Source organism: Crocuta crocuta, unplaced genomic scaffold, assembly GCF_008692635.1.
Source record: "Crocuta crocuta isolate KB4526 unplaced genomic scaffold, BGI_CrCroc_1.0 scaffold253, whole genome shotgun sequence".
Lineage (NCBI taxonomy): Eukaryota > Metazoa > Chordata > Mammalia > Carnivora > Hyaenidae > Crocuta > Crocuta crocuta.
In genome coordinates, this window is record NW_027529451.1 from 3,000,958 (window position 1) to 3,023,713 (window position 22,756).

At 36.8% G+C, this 22,756-nt stretch overlaps 1 protein-coding gene across 2 annotated transcripts in view; it reads right to left on the bottom strand.

Annotated features, from left to right (window-relative positions):
- Positions 1–891: 891 nt before the first annotated feature.
- The window catches only part of NGLY1 (N-glycanase 1), a 57,207-nt gene continuing 35,342 nt past the window's right edge, over positions 892–22,756 (bottom strand). The window contains exons 5-12 of one of the 2 annotated variants that reach the window (XM_077760726.1): positions 21,414–21,636; positions 18,312–18,433; positions 17,051–17,196; positions 15,055–15,165; positions 13,416–13,580; positions 9,216–9,401; positions 2,279–2,456; positions 892–1,911 (exon numbers count right to left, since the gene is read on the bottom strand). In XM_077760726.1, coding sequence (XP_077616852.1) covers positions 1,736–1,911; positions 2,279–2,456; positions 9,216–9,401; positions 13,416–13,580; positions 15,055–15,165; positions 17,051–17,196; positions 18,312–18,433; positions 21,414–21,636 — 1,307 coding nt within the window. In that variant the 3' untranslated portion in view covers positions 892–1,735. The remainder of the gene's footprint in view (positions 1,912–2,278; positions 2,457–9,215; positions 9,402–13,415; positions 13,581–15,054; positions 15,166–17,050; positions 17,197–18,311; positions 18,434–21,413; positions 21,637–22,756) is intronic. The other variant, XM_077760727.1, reaches the window with a different exon arrangement.

Genomic DNA, 22,756 nt, shown 5'->3' on the forward strand with positions numbered 1-22,756 from the left:
AAGTGCAACTACTTTTCCTCTTCAACATTGCAACTTTATAAAGGTAAGACATTTGAACTCTAATCATGTTTTTGCTTAAAGCCACAGTAAAAATTAGAATGTATCTTTTTCACAGAGGAGATATGCTGAGTACCAACATTGTTTTTTTAACCACTGTTATAAAACTGCTTGCCAACCTCTCGGTTTTCTCATGAAGGTTAAGAGGGCTGGTCCACCCGCTCATCACAACACTCATGTGCCAATACCAAACACCTCAAGACAGGTGAGAGTCAAGGCTCTTCATTTGCATGTATTTGGCCACTATATGAAGCCATGGGTAGCTCAGTAGTGAGAATTCCAGAAAACTTCCTAATATTCAAGACTTATTAATAACACTTTAGAAATACAAGGTTTTTTTTTGAAATGTGACTTTTTAGCAAGAAACTGATCCTCAACATTTTGACTACAATTAAAAAATCCTTTGTTCAGGACCTTAGAGCATTTTTTACAATGCATATGAATGTTCTATGGGTTGGGTTGCAGAGACTGAGAATCTCTGAGAATGTACTTTTCTTGTATGAAGAGTTGACAACTCAGGGTTCCTGGGTGGCTCAGCTGGTTATGTGCCTGACTTCAGCTCAGGTTATGATGTTCCGGTGAGTTCAAGCCCCACATCAGGCTCTGGGCTGACAGCTCAGAGCCTGGAGCCTGCTTTGGATTCTGCATCTCTCTTTCTGTCCTTCCCCTACTCACACACTGTCTCTCTCTCTCGTAAATAAATAATTATTTAAAACATAAAAAAAAAAAAAAAGTTGAGAGCTCACTTTGTAGAGCATCACAAAGATAGTGATATGACAGGGGCTGTGTCTTTCTCACCATTGTCTCCTTCAGCACGATCACGACGCTTGCACACAAATGCTTAACACATTTAATTGGAGAGGTTACATGGAACACACCAAAAACTCTGGAAATACCACGTAATGTATAATCTAGTTACATAGTTTCAAACACAAGAACAGATATTTATTCAATGAGGTAGATAGAAATACTCAAAAGTAAACTCAAAAGTAAAGCGTATTCTAAAGTGTCCACACGTGGATTCATAATGTATCTCTGAATTTATGCAGTCAGTGTTAAATGTTTTCATAAGTCTTGTCTATTCCAGCAGTTTTCAATGTTTAGCATACTTATTAAGGATTCTTATTTAGCCAAAGTAACCACTAAAATGATATAAGACAAAATAATTCATTTTATTTCTTAAATGCCTATGTATTTACAATCATAAAAATGTTCATGCATTATAACTTAGGAGATACTATACTTTCACATTTATTAAAAATTAAAAATCTTAGGAAATCTAATTACTTATGAAGAAATTAATGGCCAATCAAAAATTGTCAAATTACTAGTATTAGCTTAAGATTATATCATAATCATGAAAACATTTCATCATGAAGACCTTCATTTTACTTTTAAAATTATACTCACAGTTTTCTGATTAAAATCTCATACTGAGGCAATAAGACTTTACTTCAAATTACAGTCACATACGGAAGGGAGCTTTTAATTCAAGGTTTCATTATGGTCCATAGTACAAAGATATATTTTCATGAGGGGTACATGATGGAGAGCCAGCAAAAGAAATATGCTGGCAGAGGGTAGTAAATGGCCAACTAAGCATGCACTGAACCAACAGACTACTTCAAAACACGGGAAGTCCTTGATTATTGTCAGCTTTTCTATAATGTTCAGGTTCTCAAAGGTCACTGAATTTTATAATGATCTCCAAACAATTTTCTTCATGGTCATTTAAGCTTTGTCTAAACAGCTGAGTATGTTGCCAAGCAACCACACCATCTCCTCTGCTTAATTCTGCTTCCAAAATAACTTCAGTGGCACCAGAAAATTCATGATAGGAACGAAGAGTTTTATCTGTTGGAGAAAAAAAATAATTAACACTTTGCTTTTGGTAATTTAAGGACATAAAGAAATGGCTTATATATATTATATACCTAACATGTAGGTAAAAATCAACCCTTAAAAAATAAATACAATAATTCCTTATGGAGGGAATGTGTCCTTTGAAACAAAGAAATAACCTTTCTTCATCCATTTGTGTTTCACAATAAAAATCGTAAGCCCTTCTATCAGAATGAGGTTATACAAGTTTTAATTAAAAAAAATTTTTTTAACTGCAGAGTATGAATGACTCTTGGCTATGAAACACTCAAATAAGTACCATTATTCTTCAGAGCATTAAATATCTACATCATGATGAATTCTCTCGTCAAATGCTTACCGCCTGACAGTTCTACTTGTGCTCCGTCGGATCGCAATTTCCACTGTATTGTTCCAGTTTGAAAGGTTTGACTACTTGTTCTAACAGAAATGCTATCTACTTTTAAGCCAACTGACCCACACTCAAAATTCCAGGAAATGTAAGCATAAGACGATCCTTCTTTTCGGGCTAAGTACACCTACAAAGGGGGGGAAGCAAGAATTGTCAGAAATGACAAAACAGTGTAGAAGCACACGTAGTCAAAGTCTTACTGTCACAGGGCATTACATACAGATGCTTTGAACACCTAATTTTTTCCCATTGAGATTTTCACTGGTAACATTTTTCATCTTATTCGCAGTTTTTCCTACAGTATCTTTTGCTCTGGAAGAAAGAGACTTGGATACAGGTGCCCAGATAAGCACATTTCTAAGGGGTGCATGCTCGCCAAATTTTGGCACATCTTATTTTTTTTTCAATTAGTAAAGTCCAGCTATTTAATACAAACTTTAGGAGGAGTCCTGCTGAAAATGAAGAATCATTTTAAATGCAATTATTCTGTATCTTTTAAGTCTGGATTTTCAGACAAGCTTTTCTACAGCAAGAAGTCAAAAAAAAAAAAAAAACAACCACCACCTCAGTCACTGCTAAGCGATGGTTTAAAAGGTAGTATTCGTGCTTGCCTCTCCCCATTCCTTCATTATAGGTGGCCATTACCTCTTTAAATGTATACTATTTAAGGCATCCAACTTAACTGTCTGCTTTCAGCTCATTTCCTCACATCGTTCCGCGGACGTTAACACTGGTCCCCACAGCCTGGGTCTTTCACAGGTAACTCCATTCACCCAGGCTCAACCCCCCAAGAATCTGACTATTAAAAGATTTTTTTTTTTTAAGTTTGTTTCTATTTATTTTGAGAGAGAGATAGAGAGCAAGCGGGGAGGGTGAGAGAGAGAATCCTGAGCCACTCAGGAGCCTCAAGAATCACTTATCCCTGATGCTCAAACTCCTACAATAACTCATGCATTTCTTTGAAATAAATCTTGAAAAAACCCTTTCCTCATTGACCACTTACCACTAATAGTCATGACTTTATGCTCACCTTTCTCCAACTGCCTAATTAACGTTTTTAAAAGCCCACTTCCTTCCTATCATTTGCATGGTCTAGGATGTACAGCAAGTAACTGGCTCATGCATTAAACCTAAACTCCTGGCCATTTTACAGGGATTATCTGTAGCTTAATTACCCATTCAAAGGAGTGGCAAAAAAAGGGGATTATCTGAAAAAGATGAGCCTAGTTAGTAGTTATTGGAAGAAAGGTGGTTGGAAGGAATGAAAAGACCGAGGGAAAATAATCTTAAGACAAATATATTCAAATTTATGTCTCAGTATACAGAGATATTTATGTCTTCTGTCTTTTAGAGCTCAGTAGTTCCAAAGCTCCCCGCCCCACCCCACCCCTGCCAAAATGTGGGCATAAAACATGAAAGACTGAAGTTAGGGTAATTTCAAATTTCTAGCTTACCCCAGAACTATATATACATAGATATAGATTTTTAATTTTTTTTTTTTTGAGAGTGCGAGAAAGAGAGAGAGAGAGAGAGAGAGAGTGAACAAGCAGGGGAGGGGGAGAGAGAGAGAGGGAGACACAGAATCAGAAGCAGGCTCCAGGCTCACAGCTGTCAGCACAGAGCCGGATGTGGGCAAGGCTCGAACCTATGAACTGCGGAATCATGACCTGAGCAGAAGTCGGATGCTTAACCTACTGAGCCACCCAGGTGCCCAGAGGTTAGAATTACCTTAATTATACCATTTGGGTCTGGGCCACAACTGTGGTTTTAACTGTCATAAGAAGGTTTTCAATAGCTGTTGAACATGTCTGAGAGAACTGCTTGTTTTATGATCTACATTTTTCAGTCCTAAAGGCATCAGTTTTAAGACTTAAAAAGTTAAAGGACAGGATGGAATTTATCACTGAATTCTTAAATGCTTAAACAAACACTGAAACACACTGTGAGAAAGTAAAAGGTCTCGCAGGCTAAAGAAACAGTGTATGGAAATGAAAGACTCTTCTGACACTGAAAATTCATATCATTTTTTCTCACCATATACTGTCTGTACCACTTTAATTTATTTTAACTCAGCCTTTTTAAGGGCAGAAATTACCAAGAATATGTATATTGTTTGACAATTTGAAAGATGCCAAAACAGTAAGATTTATACAGATACCCAACTGTAGTCCCTTCTATGTGTAATAGCAACAGAACCAGTAATTATATTTAGGAGAAAAAAATACTTTATTTATTTATTTATTTATTTTTTTTTTTTTAATTTTTTTTAATGTCTTATTTATTTCTAGGAGAGAGAGAGAGACAGCGTGAGCAGGGGAGGGTCAGAGAGAGAGGGAGTCACAGACTGAAACAGGCTCCAGGCTCTGAACTGGCAGTCAGCACAGAGCCCGACGCGGGGCTCGAACCCACGAACCGCGAGATCGTGACCTAAGCAAAAGTCGGACGCTTAACCGACTAAGCCACCCAGGCGCCCCTAGAAAAAAATACTTTAAAAGCGCTCAAAATATTCAATTGTTTTTTCTACAAGAAAAAATAAACCATGCTTTTTGGTAACTATTGGTTGTTCCTAACTTCGTGTTTTCATAGACAAATTTTTGGCTGTTGGTTTTCTAATTCATAGATACAACTTACTGTATGCAAGTTCTACATGCTTGGTCTTCAATTTCAGGGACTATGAAGAGCTACCTTACTTTATTAGCAGGGACAGTAAAATCAGAAGTTGTGGAGATTTCCTTCCACAGACCTGAAATCAGTGAAGCACCCCGCCCCTCTCTCCAGTGACCTGCCCCTGACCCTTTTCAGCAACTGTGTGGCACACACACAGCACAGGCAGGTCACACTGGTGGGTGAGAACGAGAGCAATCTGTCTATGGCTTAAAGGTCTAAGCTCTTCCCCTAACAATGTACACAAAGTAAACTTGTCTTTTGGGTTATGGCTGTAACCACGATTTTCAAGACTGAGAACAATCTGCATGTCAACTTCTTTATGCTTTATGTATTACACATTCTGCAGAAGATCTTCACTTAAAGGCTGTCTGATTACCACAAGCCAGGCTGTGTCCACTGCTGTGGTCTTCTGGAGGTCTGTGCTGCACTGCTGAAGCTGTTCTTTACTATGCTCGTTTTAAGAATGATCCTTGTGTTTCGCCTGTTAAGATGAACTCTAATGAAGTTTACTGAACAGCAGACACTCTGTAGTTAGTCATTCCTACAGATATCTAATAGAACAACTCTAGTACCAGGGATTTTAATTTAATACTTCCAAACTGGTACTGCTCATTAATCTTATTTTGGTTATTCCATTTTATCACTGAAATCAAACACGAATCACTGTCAGTCCCCAATGCGTTAACACCTTTCTTAGAAGACATTCATAGAAATACTATGCTTATTTCTTCTCTCGGCAGCCTCTGGAGTGACCTTTGGGTCACTAGTGTGATCATGTCCTTCCTTTGTCTGAAATCTTTCATGGTTTCCTGTTACGTAACTGCAAGGTACTCAAAGTCTTTGGGACTTGACCACTGTTACCTCTCTAGTCTCATTTCCCACTCTTCTCCTCCATATTTCCTACTACTCTTCCCTGGATATACCAGATGTTTCTCACCTCAGTGCTTCTGCACATGCTGTATCTCATGCCTCCTTCTACATCTTGTCTCCACACCGAGAAACTCTTCCCCTGCCACCTTCTCCAAAGGCCTACTGAGATATTAGTTCTTCTGCAAGGTTATCTCTGACTCAAGAAGGGAGACTGGCTCTTCCTTCTGTCTTCTCTCCCTTAGAGTCACATACAGACCCATATTCTTCTAGCACTTATCTCACCAATCTGAGCAGCTGGTCCATGTCTTTTTCCTTCACCAGTCTATGCTCACCTTGAGGCTTGACTCTTAACTTACCATTACATCCTAAGTGCCAAGCACAATGTCTGACAACGCACACTTACTAATCAGCAAAAAGTGCTAAAATGACTCTAGTGACAAAAAACGATCCTTTGCAAATATGCAGAGTACTTAAGAACATCAAGGGGCAGTCCAAATGAAGACAGAGTATTTGTGATATCCTACACAGACTGAGGTGGTATAGAATTTATGCTATATACATTCAAACATTCTTTCTTGCATTCAGCAATCTTTACTAAACATTTATCAGGCACTCAGCTAGATACATCCATACTGAGAGGACAAGGGAGTAGAAAAAGACAAGGTCTTTTCTATGAGAATGTTTACAACTAGTAGGACAGAGACAAATAATCTATTATATTTATTGAATAAATGTCATGAAGGAGGGGTACATGGTACAGTGAATAAATAAAGGCAGAAATGGATCCAGCTAGCTGGAACAGGAGGGAGTGAGGCTTACACCAAGCTCTAAGGAATGGAATAAGTGAATCTAACCAAAAGGAAAAGAGGTTCTGTGGAGCGAGTAGAAGGGCAATGCAGCTGCAATGCAGAGCAAGGGGGTACCCTGGTGCAAGGTGAGGCCATAGAAGGCAGAGGCCAGACAAGGAAGAGACCTGAGCTGTTTCTTACCCTAAGAGCACTCAGTAACTACTGGGACTTGGAAAATGCTTTTCTGGCTTACACCATGGAAAACAACTATGGAGGGACCAGGGCAGATGCAGGAAGCTATTAACACTTTTATCAACGCGTTATCATCTGCCTCCTAAAAGGTATACTGGTTTTCTTGATTCAGCTTTTTATATTTCTTCCAAATCAGACATCACTGAACAATGTGCTTGGTAAGTAGTAAAATTCAGTAACTCTCTGTGTTCCTGGGAGACCGGATCTTAGAGACGGCAGGACTCTTTTCTAAATATGTGAGAGCAGGCTGCATGTGCGGTCATGACACCTGGCTGGGAGTTACGAGAAACGGTGTGGTGGGAAACAGGTAGGTTCCATAACTAACTGGAAGTATGCTAGTACAAAACTAAAGACATCGACTTATTTGTAGGTAGAAAATTCAGTGTTTCAAGGGCAATATATTACCTCGGATTACAAGTATAATTCAGATTCTAATTTTTTTCTTCATTTGGTATTAAATACTGTAACTGGTAACAGATTTCACTCGACTTTAAAAAGTGATGCCATTTGTAAAGGTAAATCAAGGCCTAAACTTTAATTGAGTAGCAGCCTATTTTTATTTAATGGCCTCTGCATCTCGTTTACAGGATTTGAATCTTACTCATACCATATCCCCCTGGCCACATGGTCTATTTAGAGAACTCAACACGCCAGTACTCTATGCTTTTCCCTGCTGTTCCCTTGCTCTACGAACACCTACTCATCCGTCAGCGTCCAGCTCAAATGTCTCCCGCTCTGCAGAGCGATCCCCAACTCCCACAGCCCCAGCTAATTACTCCCTCCTTGGTGTTTCCATAGCAATGTGTTGATATCCTTATTATAGCATTCTGCAACGTGGGTAAGAGGGCTGTTTATGCTTCAGCTTTCCCTGTTAGATTGTGAGGGCAGAAGCCGTATCTTTATCTTTTAAACCATGGCGCCAAGAACAACGCCTGACAATAACAGCCGTTCAGTAGATGTTTGCTGATGAACAAATGAGTGAATAAGACAGAAGACATATGCCACAGAATCGACCTGCTTCTCATCACATCGCATCTTCTGCAGCGTGTCACTGTGTTTTTCCATTAATTTTCTCCACCAACACTGCTGGTTAGGAAAAAAGGCATACTTCTTCTTTAGTTCCACAATGATAGCTTAGTCCTTGGATAAATAGCATGTCTATCCTGTCTTGCTTTCTATTCAGAAGAACTTTTAGGCTGAGGATAGTCCTCCAGAGAAGTTTGCCCTTTCTCATTAACTGTATAATCAGTTATAAATATACATTACTTAACATTTAAAATTTTATCTTGCTCTATTTTTTATGTTCTTCTTTACCTCAAATGGAAAAATTTATACAATTTTACTAATGTTGTTCAGTTATCCTTGGTTTAATACAAAAAGATCATCAAAATAAGCACCAAGGTAAATTTTAGAAAACTTATGACTTGGAAAAGAAAAAAACACAGGGCTCTCCCCTCTGCCTGTCTTCTGTACTCTGACTGCTGTCTAGTACACTGACAAGCACAGACTAAATTCTCCTAACACGCGAGCAGCTGCTAAGCTGTGACTCGCTTTTTACATGTAGCCACCATGTCCTGCAAGTGAGCAACTTCTCTTCCCACTCAAACACCCTGGCAAATTAACTTTAAAAGCTCCCTAGAAGTTCACTAATTCCTATGAAAATCTATCAATAATATGGTTAGGTCTACTGAGGTTACGTGAATAGTTTTGAGTTTATTTTTGGTGTGTGTCTAAGGGGTAGGACAGTTTAAAAGCAAAGCTTCTTAATTAACAGATAACATATGAAAACAACATGCAAGCTGGTATAAGTGAAATACTATAGGCCTAGCATCCATTTCTTTCTTTTTTAGGACACAGGAAGAAATAGCCAATATCACTGCTAATCATCCACATTCTTAGGAAATGAAAGCGTGTTAAATGTTTAGCTCTTGGGACTCTGGATTAAATGTTATAGTCTCCAGCGGACTGCATTTAGTAGGCAATCAACAAGTATCTGTGAAGGAATAATATAACAATATATTTTATATATTCAGGCAAAAACCAGTCATATATGCAATTATTTTTCCCCATGAATGAATTAAAATCAGCCTCTTTGATGAAAATGGATGCTTCCTTGATATAAATGCACAACCTTCTTACAGAGTTTTGATTAAACGTTGGGAGGAGGATTTTCTTTTACATGTTTAAGGGTTACTAAAAGTAATTTTGATGTATCAGTTTTCACATTATACACAACTGAAAAATGAAGCCAATATATATTTGTTTAAAACAATGACAAAGTTCTTAAACAGCTTCATGCAGGAAATTACCATGTTCCAGTCTGTTTCAACTTTTCTGAATATGGATTCCATTTTCCACACACCATTCTCCCATCCAGAAATGATTTGATTATTATTTGAAACTCGGACGTAATGATCTTTCACAATATTATAACAGAGGTGAAGCTGTTTGGAAATCTTCTCATTTTCAGAGGGAATGAGCAGGGTTTCTTTTCTCTTAAAAAGAAAGCAGAATTAGTTTTTCAACATAATGGAAGACTATATATGAGGAACTGCTACGTACAGTGGTAAGAGTTTCCTTCAACTTGAAAATGAAGAGTTGGTGCCATTAAAAAATTTGGAAAACATTTTATAGGTTAAATATGATTAGTATGATGTGGGTATAGCTCCAAACATTACTAAACAGAAAATGAGAAGTATAAACCACAGCTCTGACTTATATTGTTGTGATTTTTGTTCAACCTAAATTCATTTATTTTTGTTCATTTCTACTACCACCAGCTCAAAACTGGACTCCTTCAGTTGTCTCCTAAAGTTGACTCTCAGCTATCAATTTTACCTTTCCTGTCCAAGCTCCATATAGTAATGAAAGTGATTTTCTAGAAATGTGAATTGGGATATGTCACTTTCTTGCCTAACTCACTCCAATGACTTCCCACTGTACTTAAAACTCCAAACCTTTATCAAGGCTAATAGGGCTCTAAATGATCTATTCCCTACTTACTTCTCCAACCAATCTCATGTTACTCTTCTATTAGCTCTTCAGAAAGGTCCAGCTAGTTCCCGCATCGGGGCCTTGAAAAATGTTGTTCCTGCTATCTGAAAAGTTGGTCTTTCTATGCTCCATATACCTCTTTCTCATCATTCAGATCTCAACTTAAAGCCAGTTTATCAGTGCCCTTTCCTGATATCCCAAGGTAGGAGAGTGCCTGGGATACATAGCTTGAAACAACCTCCTACATGTGTGAAGCTCACGTTTCTCCTTAAAATTCCAGGAAAAATTTGCATCCTAGCCCCCAAATAAATCCATGTTTCTTGTAATGTAAATCAGTCCCTAGAAATCTGAAATCACTGAGTGAATCTAGTGTTAGAAAAAAATGATATATTTATCCCGCATTTTTATATGCCACTGAAACACTGGTCCCTGTCCTTTAGACATGGGCATAGTAGCATTTGGGTCAGACAATTAATTCTTTGTAGCAGGGGCTGCCTGTGCATTGAAGGTTGTTTAGCGGCAGCCCAGGCCTCTGTCCATTTGATGCCAGTGGCATCCCCCCTCCCAGATGTGACATCCAAAAATGTCTCCAGATACTGCTGAACATCCCCTGGAAGGTGAAATCAACCACACTGAGACTACTGCTCTAGTCTATGTCAATATGTTGCCACAGTATTTGCTAATCAATCAAAATAGTAGTCAATGCTTTTTTTTTTGCTGAAACATTGGGTACTACGTATTAAACAATATGAAAACTTCAAATGTATAACAATCGATAAGCAGAATATAAAACATCTTAGAAAAAAAGAAAAAAAATGTGTGTGTCTGTGTACATATATATACATCACTGTTGGAATTCTTCAAACAGTAATATTAAATGTAAGAAAAAGAGAATTCCCTAGTAGAACCTATGAATGTTACTGTCAAAAAGGGGGGGAGGGGAAGGCAGCTTAATTTTAGAAACTGATTTATAATTATAAATTACAACTCAAAACAAGCATGTAACCAAACTCCCCAATTATTTTTTTTTAAATATAATTTATTGTCCAATTGGCTTACATACAAGACCCAGTGCTCATCCCAACAAGTGTCCCCCTCAATGCCCATCACCCATTTCCCCCTCTCCTCCACCCCTCATCAACCCTCAGTTTGTTCTCTGTATTTAAGAGTCTCTCATGGTTTGCCTCCCTTCTTCTGTGTTTGTAGCTATCTTCCCCTTATTTTCTATTTTATCAAAAATATTTTAGGGTGCTGACATAAACCAAATGGAAATAAAATTCAAAAGTAGCATTATCTACTACTTTACAAAGGATAACTAATTACCAAAGAGAAAAGAAAAATATTTATGCTACTGAACATAATCATGTATGCAGCTGAATAATCAAGAGTATGACTAACATTAGTATTTCATAAATCTTTTAAATCTAAGATTAAGATAAAACTTTTCTTTCTGGAAATTATATCACCAATGTTTCCTTCTTTTTCCAAATAATTTCAAGGTAGAGTTCCATAATTTTTTAGGACTGACATTTTTCAATTAACTTTTAAAACAAACATTTACTTCTAAACAGGAAAATGATTTTTTAAATCCATGGCCTTACTGGTCTCCAGTAACAGACATTAAAAAAAAAAAATTTGAAAGGGAAGACAATCTGGGCATATGACCCAATTCATATTTTTAAAGTTTAATCAACTTATATGCCATAACAGAGGAAGCACATCCATCCATAAAAAGAAAAGAGAATGAAGACCTAAATAATATCGACATTTTATTTAAATTGAACACAGCTGTGAATTAAATTAGCTCTTTTAAATTGGCTTCATTTAGATTTATACTTGTAACTTGCACTGCATCAGCAGTGATTGGAATTATCTGTTGAATTTAGATCTTGTAATTCTATGGCTGAACCAACACTTCCAACTGCCTCCTAAAGATGAAGTAAATTAAGAAGCAAACATAAAGTTTACTGGGGATAATTCACCCATCTTAGACCTATTCCTTTATTGGAGAAATGAGCTGCAACACTGGAAAATTTAGAAAAAGTAGATTTTGTGGAGTCTATTTTGTGTGGAATTGTTTGATATGATACTGTGGTGGGTTTTTTTCCTCCCAAGCATTTTTCATTACTTACCTTCCATAGAAGGTATAGGAATACTTTCTAGTGAGTCAACTTTAAGTTCCCTAGGGGCAAGGGACAGTCTATTTTACTTTCTTAGTGTTCATTACAGAGCCCATTGCTTTTCACCCAGTCCCTAACTACAGGCATATTTCCACTGTTCATTATTTAATTTGGGGACATTAATCAAGAGAGAATGTTGACAATAGTAATCAGAGCAGCAATGATAATTTCTAGCCAATAACAAATGTAGACAAGTACGTAACAAGAGATAAATACTTTCATTCACTGAATTATCCAGATTCTATTATTTTTCTCATTGTACTATAAAAAATTTCTAAAAATGGAAAACAAGGCTTTTTGAAACTTCTAAAATCTTACTTTGAAAAACTTAAATAGGCACTTCCCAAAAAGAAGATATCCAAAAATTTAAAGAATAGGCAACTTCAGTCATCACCAAAATGCTAGGTAAAATCACAATATAATAGTACTACATAGATCCAGAACTGCTAAAATGAAAAAGACAATACCGACTACAGGCAAATACGTGAAAAACTCTCATCCACTGCTCGTGAGAGTGTAAACTGGCACAACCACTTTGGAAACCTGCTTGGCAATATCCACCAAAACTGAAGAACCCTATCACCTAGCAATTCCACTCCTAGGTATAAACCCAACTCAAATGCATACATACATACATACATACACCGAAAACATGTATATAAATGTTTGCAGCAGTACAATTTTTAACACCCAAGACCTAGAAACCCAAATGCCCATCGATGGTGGCACAGATAAATTGCATTTATACATTCACACAGCAGTGAGAAAAAGCGTGCCATAACCATGTAGCACCAATTCTGAATTTCATGAAATAATGTTAAGAGAAAAAGAACTCTGAACACTGTTCACAAAAGAGTACATATGGTACAATTCCATTTACATAAAGCACAATAATACGCAAAACTAATCTACGGGGTTAGAAACCAGGCTAATGGCTACTCTTAGTGGTGGAAGCAGTGACTGGAAGAGAACTCATGGCCGTTCTGGGATTCTTGTGGCCTATTCGTCACTCTGGCTGGTGGTTACACGGATGCTCAATCTGCGAAAATTTGTTACGCTGTATGCTAATAATTTGTGCATTTTTTCTGTACGTACCTCAGTAACAGTTCTAAAAATTTACACAGGAAAATCCCATTTTAAAATGCTTTTCTAACTCCTGCATGCAAATATACTATGTCAATCAATGATCGGTTCTCTTCAAATGTTTGCATTTTTTCATAATTACTCTAAAAAGCTAACTGAAAGGTCCTGGCCAATGCATTTTTCTGTCAGTAAAGAGCACACTATAGGAAGCAGTCAGGTGGAAAGATTATCATGCTATAATGAATTAAATACCTCTAGACCCATTTCACCTCGGGCTACTCTCCAAGCCACTGACCCAGATATTCTTCCACCAAGTTCTCCAGGCTTAGGGGTTTTCGGAGATATAAACTCAACAAGTTCCACGATTATCCTCTGGAGAAGTTCTTTTCTTCTGTTTTCCGACAAAGATATTTGCCTCTGTAATTCAGGTTTTAAAAAGTCATTAAGATTAGGGAAATGCAGAGGTCCATCTCTAAGTCAGTATATACTTAAAAAGCATTTGTATTTTAATGGGATCTTGAAAAGACTTTCTGTTCACATGTAGTTATTTGGAAAATAAATAGGACATTGTGGAAAACTGAAAATAATTTTATGAGTTTTACATGAAGAAATCATTTAACATCCATATCCAACTCCTCATGACCTTTAGTGTCCTAGATATAAAATGAAGGGGTAGCAACTTCTGCTTCCAGCTACGATAGACCACCTCATGTACCAACTGTTCTACTGAGAAAAGGTACAAAGCTGGGCAGAACATTACATGCAGACACAAACATACAAGACCCTGTTTAAATGCAACAGAAAGCTCTCAAGGCAAGTGCAGCTGTAGAAGCTAAGATCCCAAGGAAAGAAATGAACTGAGGTGAACTGAATACACTCGACCTCTTTTCCCTTCCAGACATTTGCCAAGTATTAACTGGTATGAGCAAGCCATGCACAAAATGATGGCTAAGAGAATTTTTACAGAATCACAGTACTGTGGAGTAAATACACTGGAGTTCAGAGCATTTCAAGGTGAGAGGCTCTAGTAAATACTCCAGATTTTCAGTCTAGGGTCTTTGAAGGGCTGCACATCAGAAGGTAAAACAGACTAAAACTTCACCTTGAATCTCAATCACTGCATTAAGGTGATTCTAACTGCCTGCCAAGAAGCAAAATTGATGGTTTGGCTTTTAAATTATAAAAAAACCCCACATATGTATAATAGTAAAAAACGTCAGTACTATCAAAGGGATATAAAATAGAAACCGATTTTCCTTTCTGAACCTCCAGTTCCTCTTTTCAGAAGTAGTCATTGTTAACAATTTCCTCTCCTTTGTTTCAAAAATTTCCACACTTGGACAAGTGTGTGTAATTATATTCAAGACATAATTTCTTTGAAAAATGAAACAACATACTTTTTAATAGTGTTACATATATTGAAATTTTGTTTAATTAATTTTAATTAATTTATGTTACTACATAAAACACCCACAGTATTTAAAAGGGGTCCTCAAAATTTTCAATGAACAAAAAGACATTTACATAGTAAAATACTTTTGGTTACAAAATAATGCTCTTACTTTAAGAATTTCAATGGATTGAAAGCTGGCCATTCTTGATTATATACAAAACTTCAAATGTCCCCTCAAAAATGACAAATGCCGGGGGGCGCCTGGGTGGCTTAGTCGGTTAAGCGTCCGACTTTCGCTTAGGTCATGATCTTGCGGTTCGTGGGTTCGAGCCCCGCGTCGGGCTCTGTGCTGACAGCCAGCTCAGAGGCTGGAGCCTGTTTCAGTCTGTGACTCCCTCTCTCTCTGACCCTCCCCTGCTCACACTGTCTCTCTCTCTCTCCCTCCTAGAAATAAAAAAATAAAAAAATAACATTAAAAAAAATGACAAATGCCCATACCTGCTTATTAAGTCCATTAATAGTTTCTCGAAGTAATTCTTCTTTAACCTCAGTTCTTCTGGAGATTACCTCGTCGTGTTTACAAGAGTATCGCCAAGTGACATCAACCACCTCAAATTATAGAATATGATATTTAACAAGATTACAACCACCAACCTTAATTCTAGAATGTATGTAATTCTTATTGTTTTTGTTGTTGTTTTCAAGTAGTCTTCATGCCCAGTGTGGAGCCAGTGCAGGGCTTAAATTCATGACCCTGGGATCAAGATCTGAGCTGAGATCAAGAGTCAGACATTTAACTGACCCTGAGCCACCCAGGTGTCCCCAGAATGTATGTAATTCTTAAACAGATTTTTAAAATGCTATCTTTTCTTTAAATTTTAAAACCTATATAAAAAAATATGCTTTTTATTCATTTTCTAACTGGCATACTTTCTTTCAAGAAAGACTGATAAAATGAGATTTTCAGAACATTTAACTTTTTAAAACGTATCTACAAAATTAATTTCATAATATTCAACTAATAAAAAGTTTTTCCATTTTTATTGTATTAAATTTGTATCAACTAATTTTTGACAAAGGTACAAAAACAATTCAGTGGAAAAAAATAATGTTTCAACAAATGATGCTAGAACAATTTGTTATCTATCTAGTGAACAATGACTTTCAACTCACACACTGGACTATACACAAAAATTAACTCAAAACGAACGATAGACCCAAATGTAAAACCGGAAGTATAAAACTTTTAAATCTGGACTTTCTCAATTTTGTCTCTTCAAAAGTCACTAACAGAATGAAAAGACATGCCACAGACAAGGAGAAAATCTTTGGAAAGCATTTACCTGAAAAATGACCTGTATGCAGAATATATAAAGAATTCTCAAAACTTAACAGTAAGAAATGAACAACCCAATTTAAAAAAATGGGCAAAGAGGACTCTGCATGTCAAACAATCACAAAAGAAGATACTTGGCATCTTCTGTCATTACGGAAATGCAAATGAAAATCACAATGAGACACCACCTCACATTCCAGATAACCATGCTAAGTGTCAGCAAGGATACAGAGAAACTGAGAACTCTCACATACTGCTGGTGAGAATGTAAAATGGCACATGGTTCTAGAAAACAGTAAGTTTCTTATGACTCTACCGTATGATTTGGTCATTCTACTTCTAGGAATTTACCAGAGAGAAAAGACAGCAAATGGCAATATAAAGGCTTGTGTCTAAGTGTTTGTAGCAATTTTATTTGAAATGTTAAAAAACTGGAAATTATCCAACTGCCCCATCAACAGGTGAATAGATAAACAAACTATGGTACATACATACAACTGAATATTAGTCATCAATAAAAATAAATTATTGATACATGACAATAACATGGGTGAATCTCAAAATAATTGTGCTGAGTAAAAGAAACAAGATTGCACCCACCAAAATAAGCATATATATTGTATAATTCCATTTTATATAAAACTGTAATAATGGGGTGCTGGGGTGGCTCAGTTGGTTAAGTGTCTGACTCTTGATCTGGGCTCAGATCATGATCTTGAGGTTGTGAGACTGAGCCCCACATTAGGCTCTGTGCTGACAGAGTGGAGCTTACTTGGGATTTTCTCTCTCTCTCCCTACACCCCCCTCTGCCCCGCCTCTCTCCGGCTTGCGTGCTCTCTCTCTCTCTCTCAAAATAAATTAACACTAAAATCCCCAAAAACCTCTAGCAATCTACAGTGAAAAAGCAGATCCATGGTCCATGGCTATCTAGAGGGGCAAAAAGGAGGGATAACAAAGGACATAAGGAAACTTCCAGATACACTGCATATGTTCACTATCTTGACTGCAAAGATGATTTCATGGGTGCATACAAATGACAAAATTCATTAAATTGTACACTTTAAATATATGCTGCTTACTGTATCTTCAAAAGCTGTCCAAAACGGAAAGAAATTCTATTTAATTCTTAGGGAAAAAAAGTTTTTTCTTATGCTTTACCTCATCCTTAGAAAATGCTATGACATAGGAAAGCTTCTTGCCCCACCCTACTTCATAAAGGAGCGGCTTATCACAGACATCTTCACACGGGTCACAGTGCAGCCACCGCTGCTGAGAAGGAGAATAGACTTCTGTCCAGACATGGTCTACTCAAATAAGAGACAAGAGAGCATTTTATTAAGGAAATAAAACTGAAGTTTATAAAACCAGAATGATTTTAAAAAACTACATACAACGTGCTAAGATAAGGATCATATGATAATTTCTAACAGTCTAAATTTTACTTAATAGGACTGGATATTTGGGGGCACACAAAACCCTAGAACTTTTGTTTTAATTTCTCTGAAATCTCTGTCTCTCTGAAATCCTTAAAAATGTTTTTGGAATATGTCCTTTAAGGTAGTTAGCTTTAAGTTTAATTAAAAATAATGTGAGCTATAACTCTAAAAAGGCGAACATATTGAACAATGGCATCAAAAACACTGGCCTCAGTTTTTGCTAATGTGGAGTCAATGCCACTTTGGAAACTACCATCTCTCTTGATGGTTAAGACCCAGAACTGGTAGGAGGCCTAACAAAGGATCTCTGGCTATCGATGTTCTGCATTTGACTGTACGAGAACAGTAACTCTAGAGTGAAGGTTTCATTTTATCCTACAAAACAACAGAAGCACAAGTAAAATTCTAAGAACTAGGAAAACAACTTTTTAACATGGAGATAAGTCATTTATTTAATTTTTAAATATAATTTATCATTAAATTGGTTTCCATACAACACCCAGTGCTCATCCCACAAGTGACCTCCTCAATGTCCATCACCCACTTTCCCCTCTCCTTGCCCCCCGATAAGTCATTTCTAAATAAGAACATAAATTTCACATGGCTTTTATTACATTTTTTTGTATAATGAGATTAAGATTATTATATCTTTTATACTAATCTCTACAAAAATGATTTCTACAGCATATTGCATGTTATTATTCATATAGGAAAAGCATTATTAAAAATGTCATGGTAAATTGTTAGTAAAAGAATGTTTATAGGCCATGTTTAAAGTACCAGGCAAAATGGCAGGTGTTCTAGAAAAATCTTGAGATTCCCCTCACAAAACTATGAGGTTGGTACTGGTGTTATTGACAGAAGGCAAATGGAAGCTCAAATTGACAAGGCCAGAAAGTACCAGACAAACAATGATGAGCCCAGGCTGTAAATCCAACCCTGAGGTGTGCACAGCCCTCCTCTGTCCACACCACGCTCTGTACCTGTGTAATCCCAAACATAGCGAGCTTCGAACCCTAAGGCTCGGCAGCACAGTGTGAAACAATTGGCCCACTCGCCACACCGTCCGCATCTCGTTTCTAAAAGTTTCTCAGGGTTGTTATACCTGTTTTAAAATAACCACAGAAAAGCCTTGACTCATTATCATAATCAAGAATTTTAAACAATTTATATTACCTCTGTGCTAAACAGCAGTATTTCTTAATTTCATATTTTTAAATATTACTTTTTTTCACTTCTTTTTTATTCTTATTTATTTACTCATTTATTTTTAATTTACATCCAAGTTAGTTAGCATATAGTGCAATGATTTCAGGAGTAGATTCCAGTGATTCATCTCCTAATGTATAACACCCAGTGCTCATTCTAAAAAGTGTCCTCTATAAGATCCCTCACCCATTTAGCCCATCCCCCCTCCCACAGCCCCTCCAGCAATCCTCAGTTTTCTCTGTATGTAAGACTCATTATGTTTTGTCCCTGTCCCAAAAATTATTTTAATTGAAATATAGTTGACTTACAATATTATATTAGCTTCATTTCACATACTTAATGATTAAAGAGCCTAAAATATAGGAGGCACTGTGTTAGAATCTATAGTGAAAAATGACTGAACAGTGGTATAGCCTTCAAGTTTACAGGTGTGAAGAGGAAGAAGGTAGAATGTGACAAAACCACACACAATAGGTCAGATTTAGTGTTAGAGGAGCGGCTGGGAGGAAAGTTTGTATTTGACCGAGGCCTTGGAGGACAGGCAAGATTTGGATAGGCAGAGATTCCCTAGGAAATCTGCTTAGAGCATTAGTATTATTCTAATAAGCGGTATAATTAGCTCACGTACTTAAAAGGCAAACAACTTTAACAATCTACTCTATTTTAAAACTTAGTTGAACTCAAATCCACTTAAATACTACTATTCTGTCGAATGATCTTTTTGATTGAAACTTTTTCTTCTTAACCATTTCAAGGTGCTTACTAATTTGGAAGTTGTTTTTTGAAAGATGTTTGCAACAATCTTTTAAAAAGTTGCTCCAATTATAACATTATCATAAAACTGGTGAACACCAAATTGTGCATACTGGGTTGAGAAGGATTTCACTGACAAAGCTAAGCAAGAAAAGTACCCCAGGTGAGCAGAGATGTTGGCCATAAGCTTGTAGAAGGAAACCAACTGCATGAATGAATTGGCTTTGCAATAAGTTTGTCTTAAGCAGATGCCATTAAACTACCTAAGTTAAATAAATTTATAACTAACGTAATTAAAAGTAACTGAAAACAGATGTAAATTCACATAAAGAGGTATTAGTGGTGGAATTAGAGCATCCTATGCCTCCTCTAAATACTATTTGTGCTAAGTGGAATAACCAGCTTAGCCTAGAATTAAATACTATTAATCATCCCAGCCCTATACAGAGAACACCTAATGGTAAAATGATAAAGTAGGTAGAAAGGAAATCAGTAAATATCTTTGTTAGCTTGTGCACCTCCACACTGTGTTATTAGTTTACATTTCGCTGTCTAGAAAAGTTTATGAGGAGACAGAATTATATACTTAATTCTTTAAATCTTTGCAAAGTATCTGTACAAATGTATGCTGCATGAAGAAATCAAACTTGGATTAATTTTTTATAATTACTGGATATTGGATTCTGTATATCATAGGGCTGGTTCCTAGTTAGGACAAAACTGATTCCCTACACACACAAAATTAGGTATTTCAAAACTTTTCTTTTCTTTCAAAACTTTATCTTTTCTTGACTGATGATACAACCAACGTTGATAAGCACTGCCAATTTAAAAAATCTGGTAAGAGGCTTGTGAATTAAAGGATGAAAAAAGTTAATTGAAAAGTTCAAATTTCCTTAGTTTAAAATTTAAATAATGAGGATAAATTAGATTGGGCAGGGAAGGCATCTGATTAAAATTCTGTCCTTAATACGATGGAACTGTACTTCTACCTTCCAATTTATCAGTATTATTATTAACATCATTAGTGTTGTTTTTATGTGCTATCAATTATTAATAAAATTATCAGAAAGTTAAAAGTTATGTAATTAAAAGAACACGACCAGATTTACAGTCTTAGGGCGGCTGGGTGACTTAGTTAAACAACCAACCCTGGGTTTTGGCTCAGGTCATGATCTCGCAGTTTCATGAATTTGAGCCCTACATCGGGCTCTCCACTGGCAGCATGGAGCCTGCTTGGGATTCTCTCTCCGCCTCACTCTCTGCTCCTCCCACAGATATGCTGTCTCTGTCGTTCAAATAAGAAACTTAAATAAAATATTAAAAAAAAAAAGATTTATAGCATTAAGTGTGCTAAGACCACACTCTATTTATTTATTTTAAAATATTTATTTACTTTTTGGAGAGCGCAAGCTAGGGAGGGGCAGAAGGAGGGGGACAGAGGATTCAAAACAGGCTTTGCACTCAGAGGCTGACAGTAGTGAGCCCGATGAGGGGCTTGAACTCATGAACCATGAGATCATGACCTGAGCCCAAGTTGGACGCTTAACTTACTGAGCCACCCAAGTACCTCTACACTCAATATATGCTAGAGCAAGAGTAAACAAATTTTTCCTATAAAAAGACAGTAATTGGGGTGCCTGAGTGGCTCAGTCGGTTAAGTGTCCAACTTTGGCTCAGGTTATGATCTCACAGTTTGTTGAGTATGAGCCCTGCGTTGGGCTCTTGCTGACAGATCAGAGCCTGGAGCCTGTTTGGATCCTGTGTCTTCCCCTCTCTCTGTCCCTTCCTTGCTTGTGCTCTGTCTCTCTCTCTCTCAAAAATAAACATTAAAAAAAAATTTTTTTAGACAGTAACTAGTTTAGACTTTGCAGGCCATATGGCTGCTGTTGCCAGTATTTAAACCCGACATTATAATCTGCTTATAGACCATAGCATACAAATCGACACAAATGTGCTCCAATATTTACTAAAATTGGATGTGGGTTGGACTTAGCCTACCAGCCATACCCTTGTCCTAGGGGACTATATTTCTAATAATTAAAAAGTTCATTTAATAAAAATTCTTTTCTAACCATTCCATGAAGAGATCACTCTGACTTTACTGTCCAGTGGACACTCACCTTGGGAATCGATTGCTGAACTGGCATGTATCACAGTAATGATCTTCTACTCTGTTCGCATCCCACTTCAGTTCATCATCATTGGGAAATAATGATTCACCTCTAGACTTAGTGTGGCCACCACATTTGCTGCACAAAATGTCATTCACCCACTGAAAGAATTCTTCCTTAAACCAGTGTAAAACCTCCAGCAGAAGAAAATCCTCTTCACTAACATTAGTACCTGAGAAGTTAAAACAGAACCAAGTAAGATCTAAAGCTGAAGAAACTAAAAATACACACACATATTTTATTCTCAAGTATGGAGCTGAAATATATGAAAATACAAGATGATCTAATAGGTTTTCTCGGGGCGCCTGCGTGGCTTAGTCGGTTAAGCGTCCGACTTTCGCTTAGGTCATGATCTCGCGGTTCGTGGGTTCGAGCCCCGTGTCGGGCTCTGTGCTGACAGCTAGCTCAGAGCCTGGAGCCTGTTTCAGAGTCTGTGACTCCCTCTCTCTCTGACCCTCCCCTGTTCGCGCTGTCTCTCTCTTCTAGAAATAAATAAAACATTAAAAAAAATTAAAAAAATAAATAAAAGGTTTTCTCAAATATGATGCAAGAAAAGAACTGTCAACCTACTGTGAATCAGGATGAAATTACAATGACATAATACCTTGTACTTTTATAGCAGTAGGCCATTTACCACTCTGTATAAAGTGAGCAAAACACAACAACCTCTCAAGGAATGAAGGTTAATGTAGAATTGATCTTGAAACACAAGGAGCTAAGAAAATCAGTCTGATTTTTAAAAATATTTAAAAATGCCTATATTCACAATTTATCAGGTGTATATATATATATGTGTGTGTGTGTGTGTGTATCAGTAAACATGAAAGAATCATAAAATCATAAGCAGAAATCACAGAATTCCAGACCCCTAAAAAATCACCCTATCAACCTTTCTATTTGTGCTTCAACTATACAACGTAATCCAGCTCTGGATACTCACCACAGATCAACTAAAACAGAACAATGTCTACAATGTATGTAACAACCCCAGAAAGTATGCATGGCCTATAATATTATATCTACTTTAAATATATTTCTCTTGATCATATTCAAGACTGTGGTATCTCTGGGAAGAAGGGAAGGAGAGGAGAAAAGAATCTAGAAGACATATCTAGGGAGCTCTCATTTCTATCTTTTCACATTTTATTATTAAGAAGTAATAATAAAACATACTTATGAAGAAAACATATGGCATAATTTTAAGATCTAATAAAGTTTAATGCTGGTCATTGGTGTTTTTGTATTTCTGTTTGATATAGTTCAAAATAGAAAAAAAAACTATGTTAGAAAAA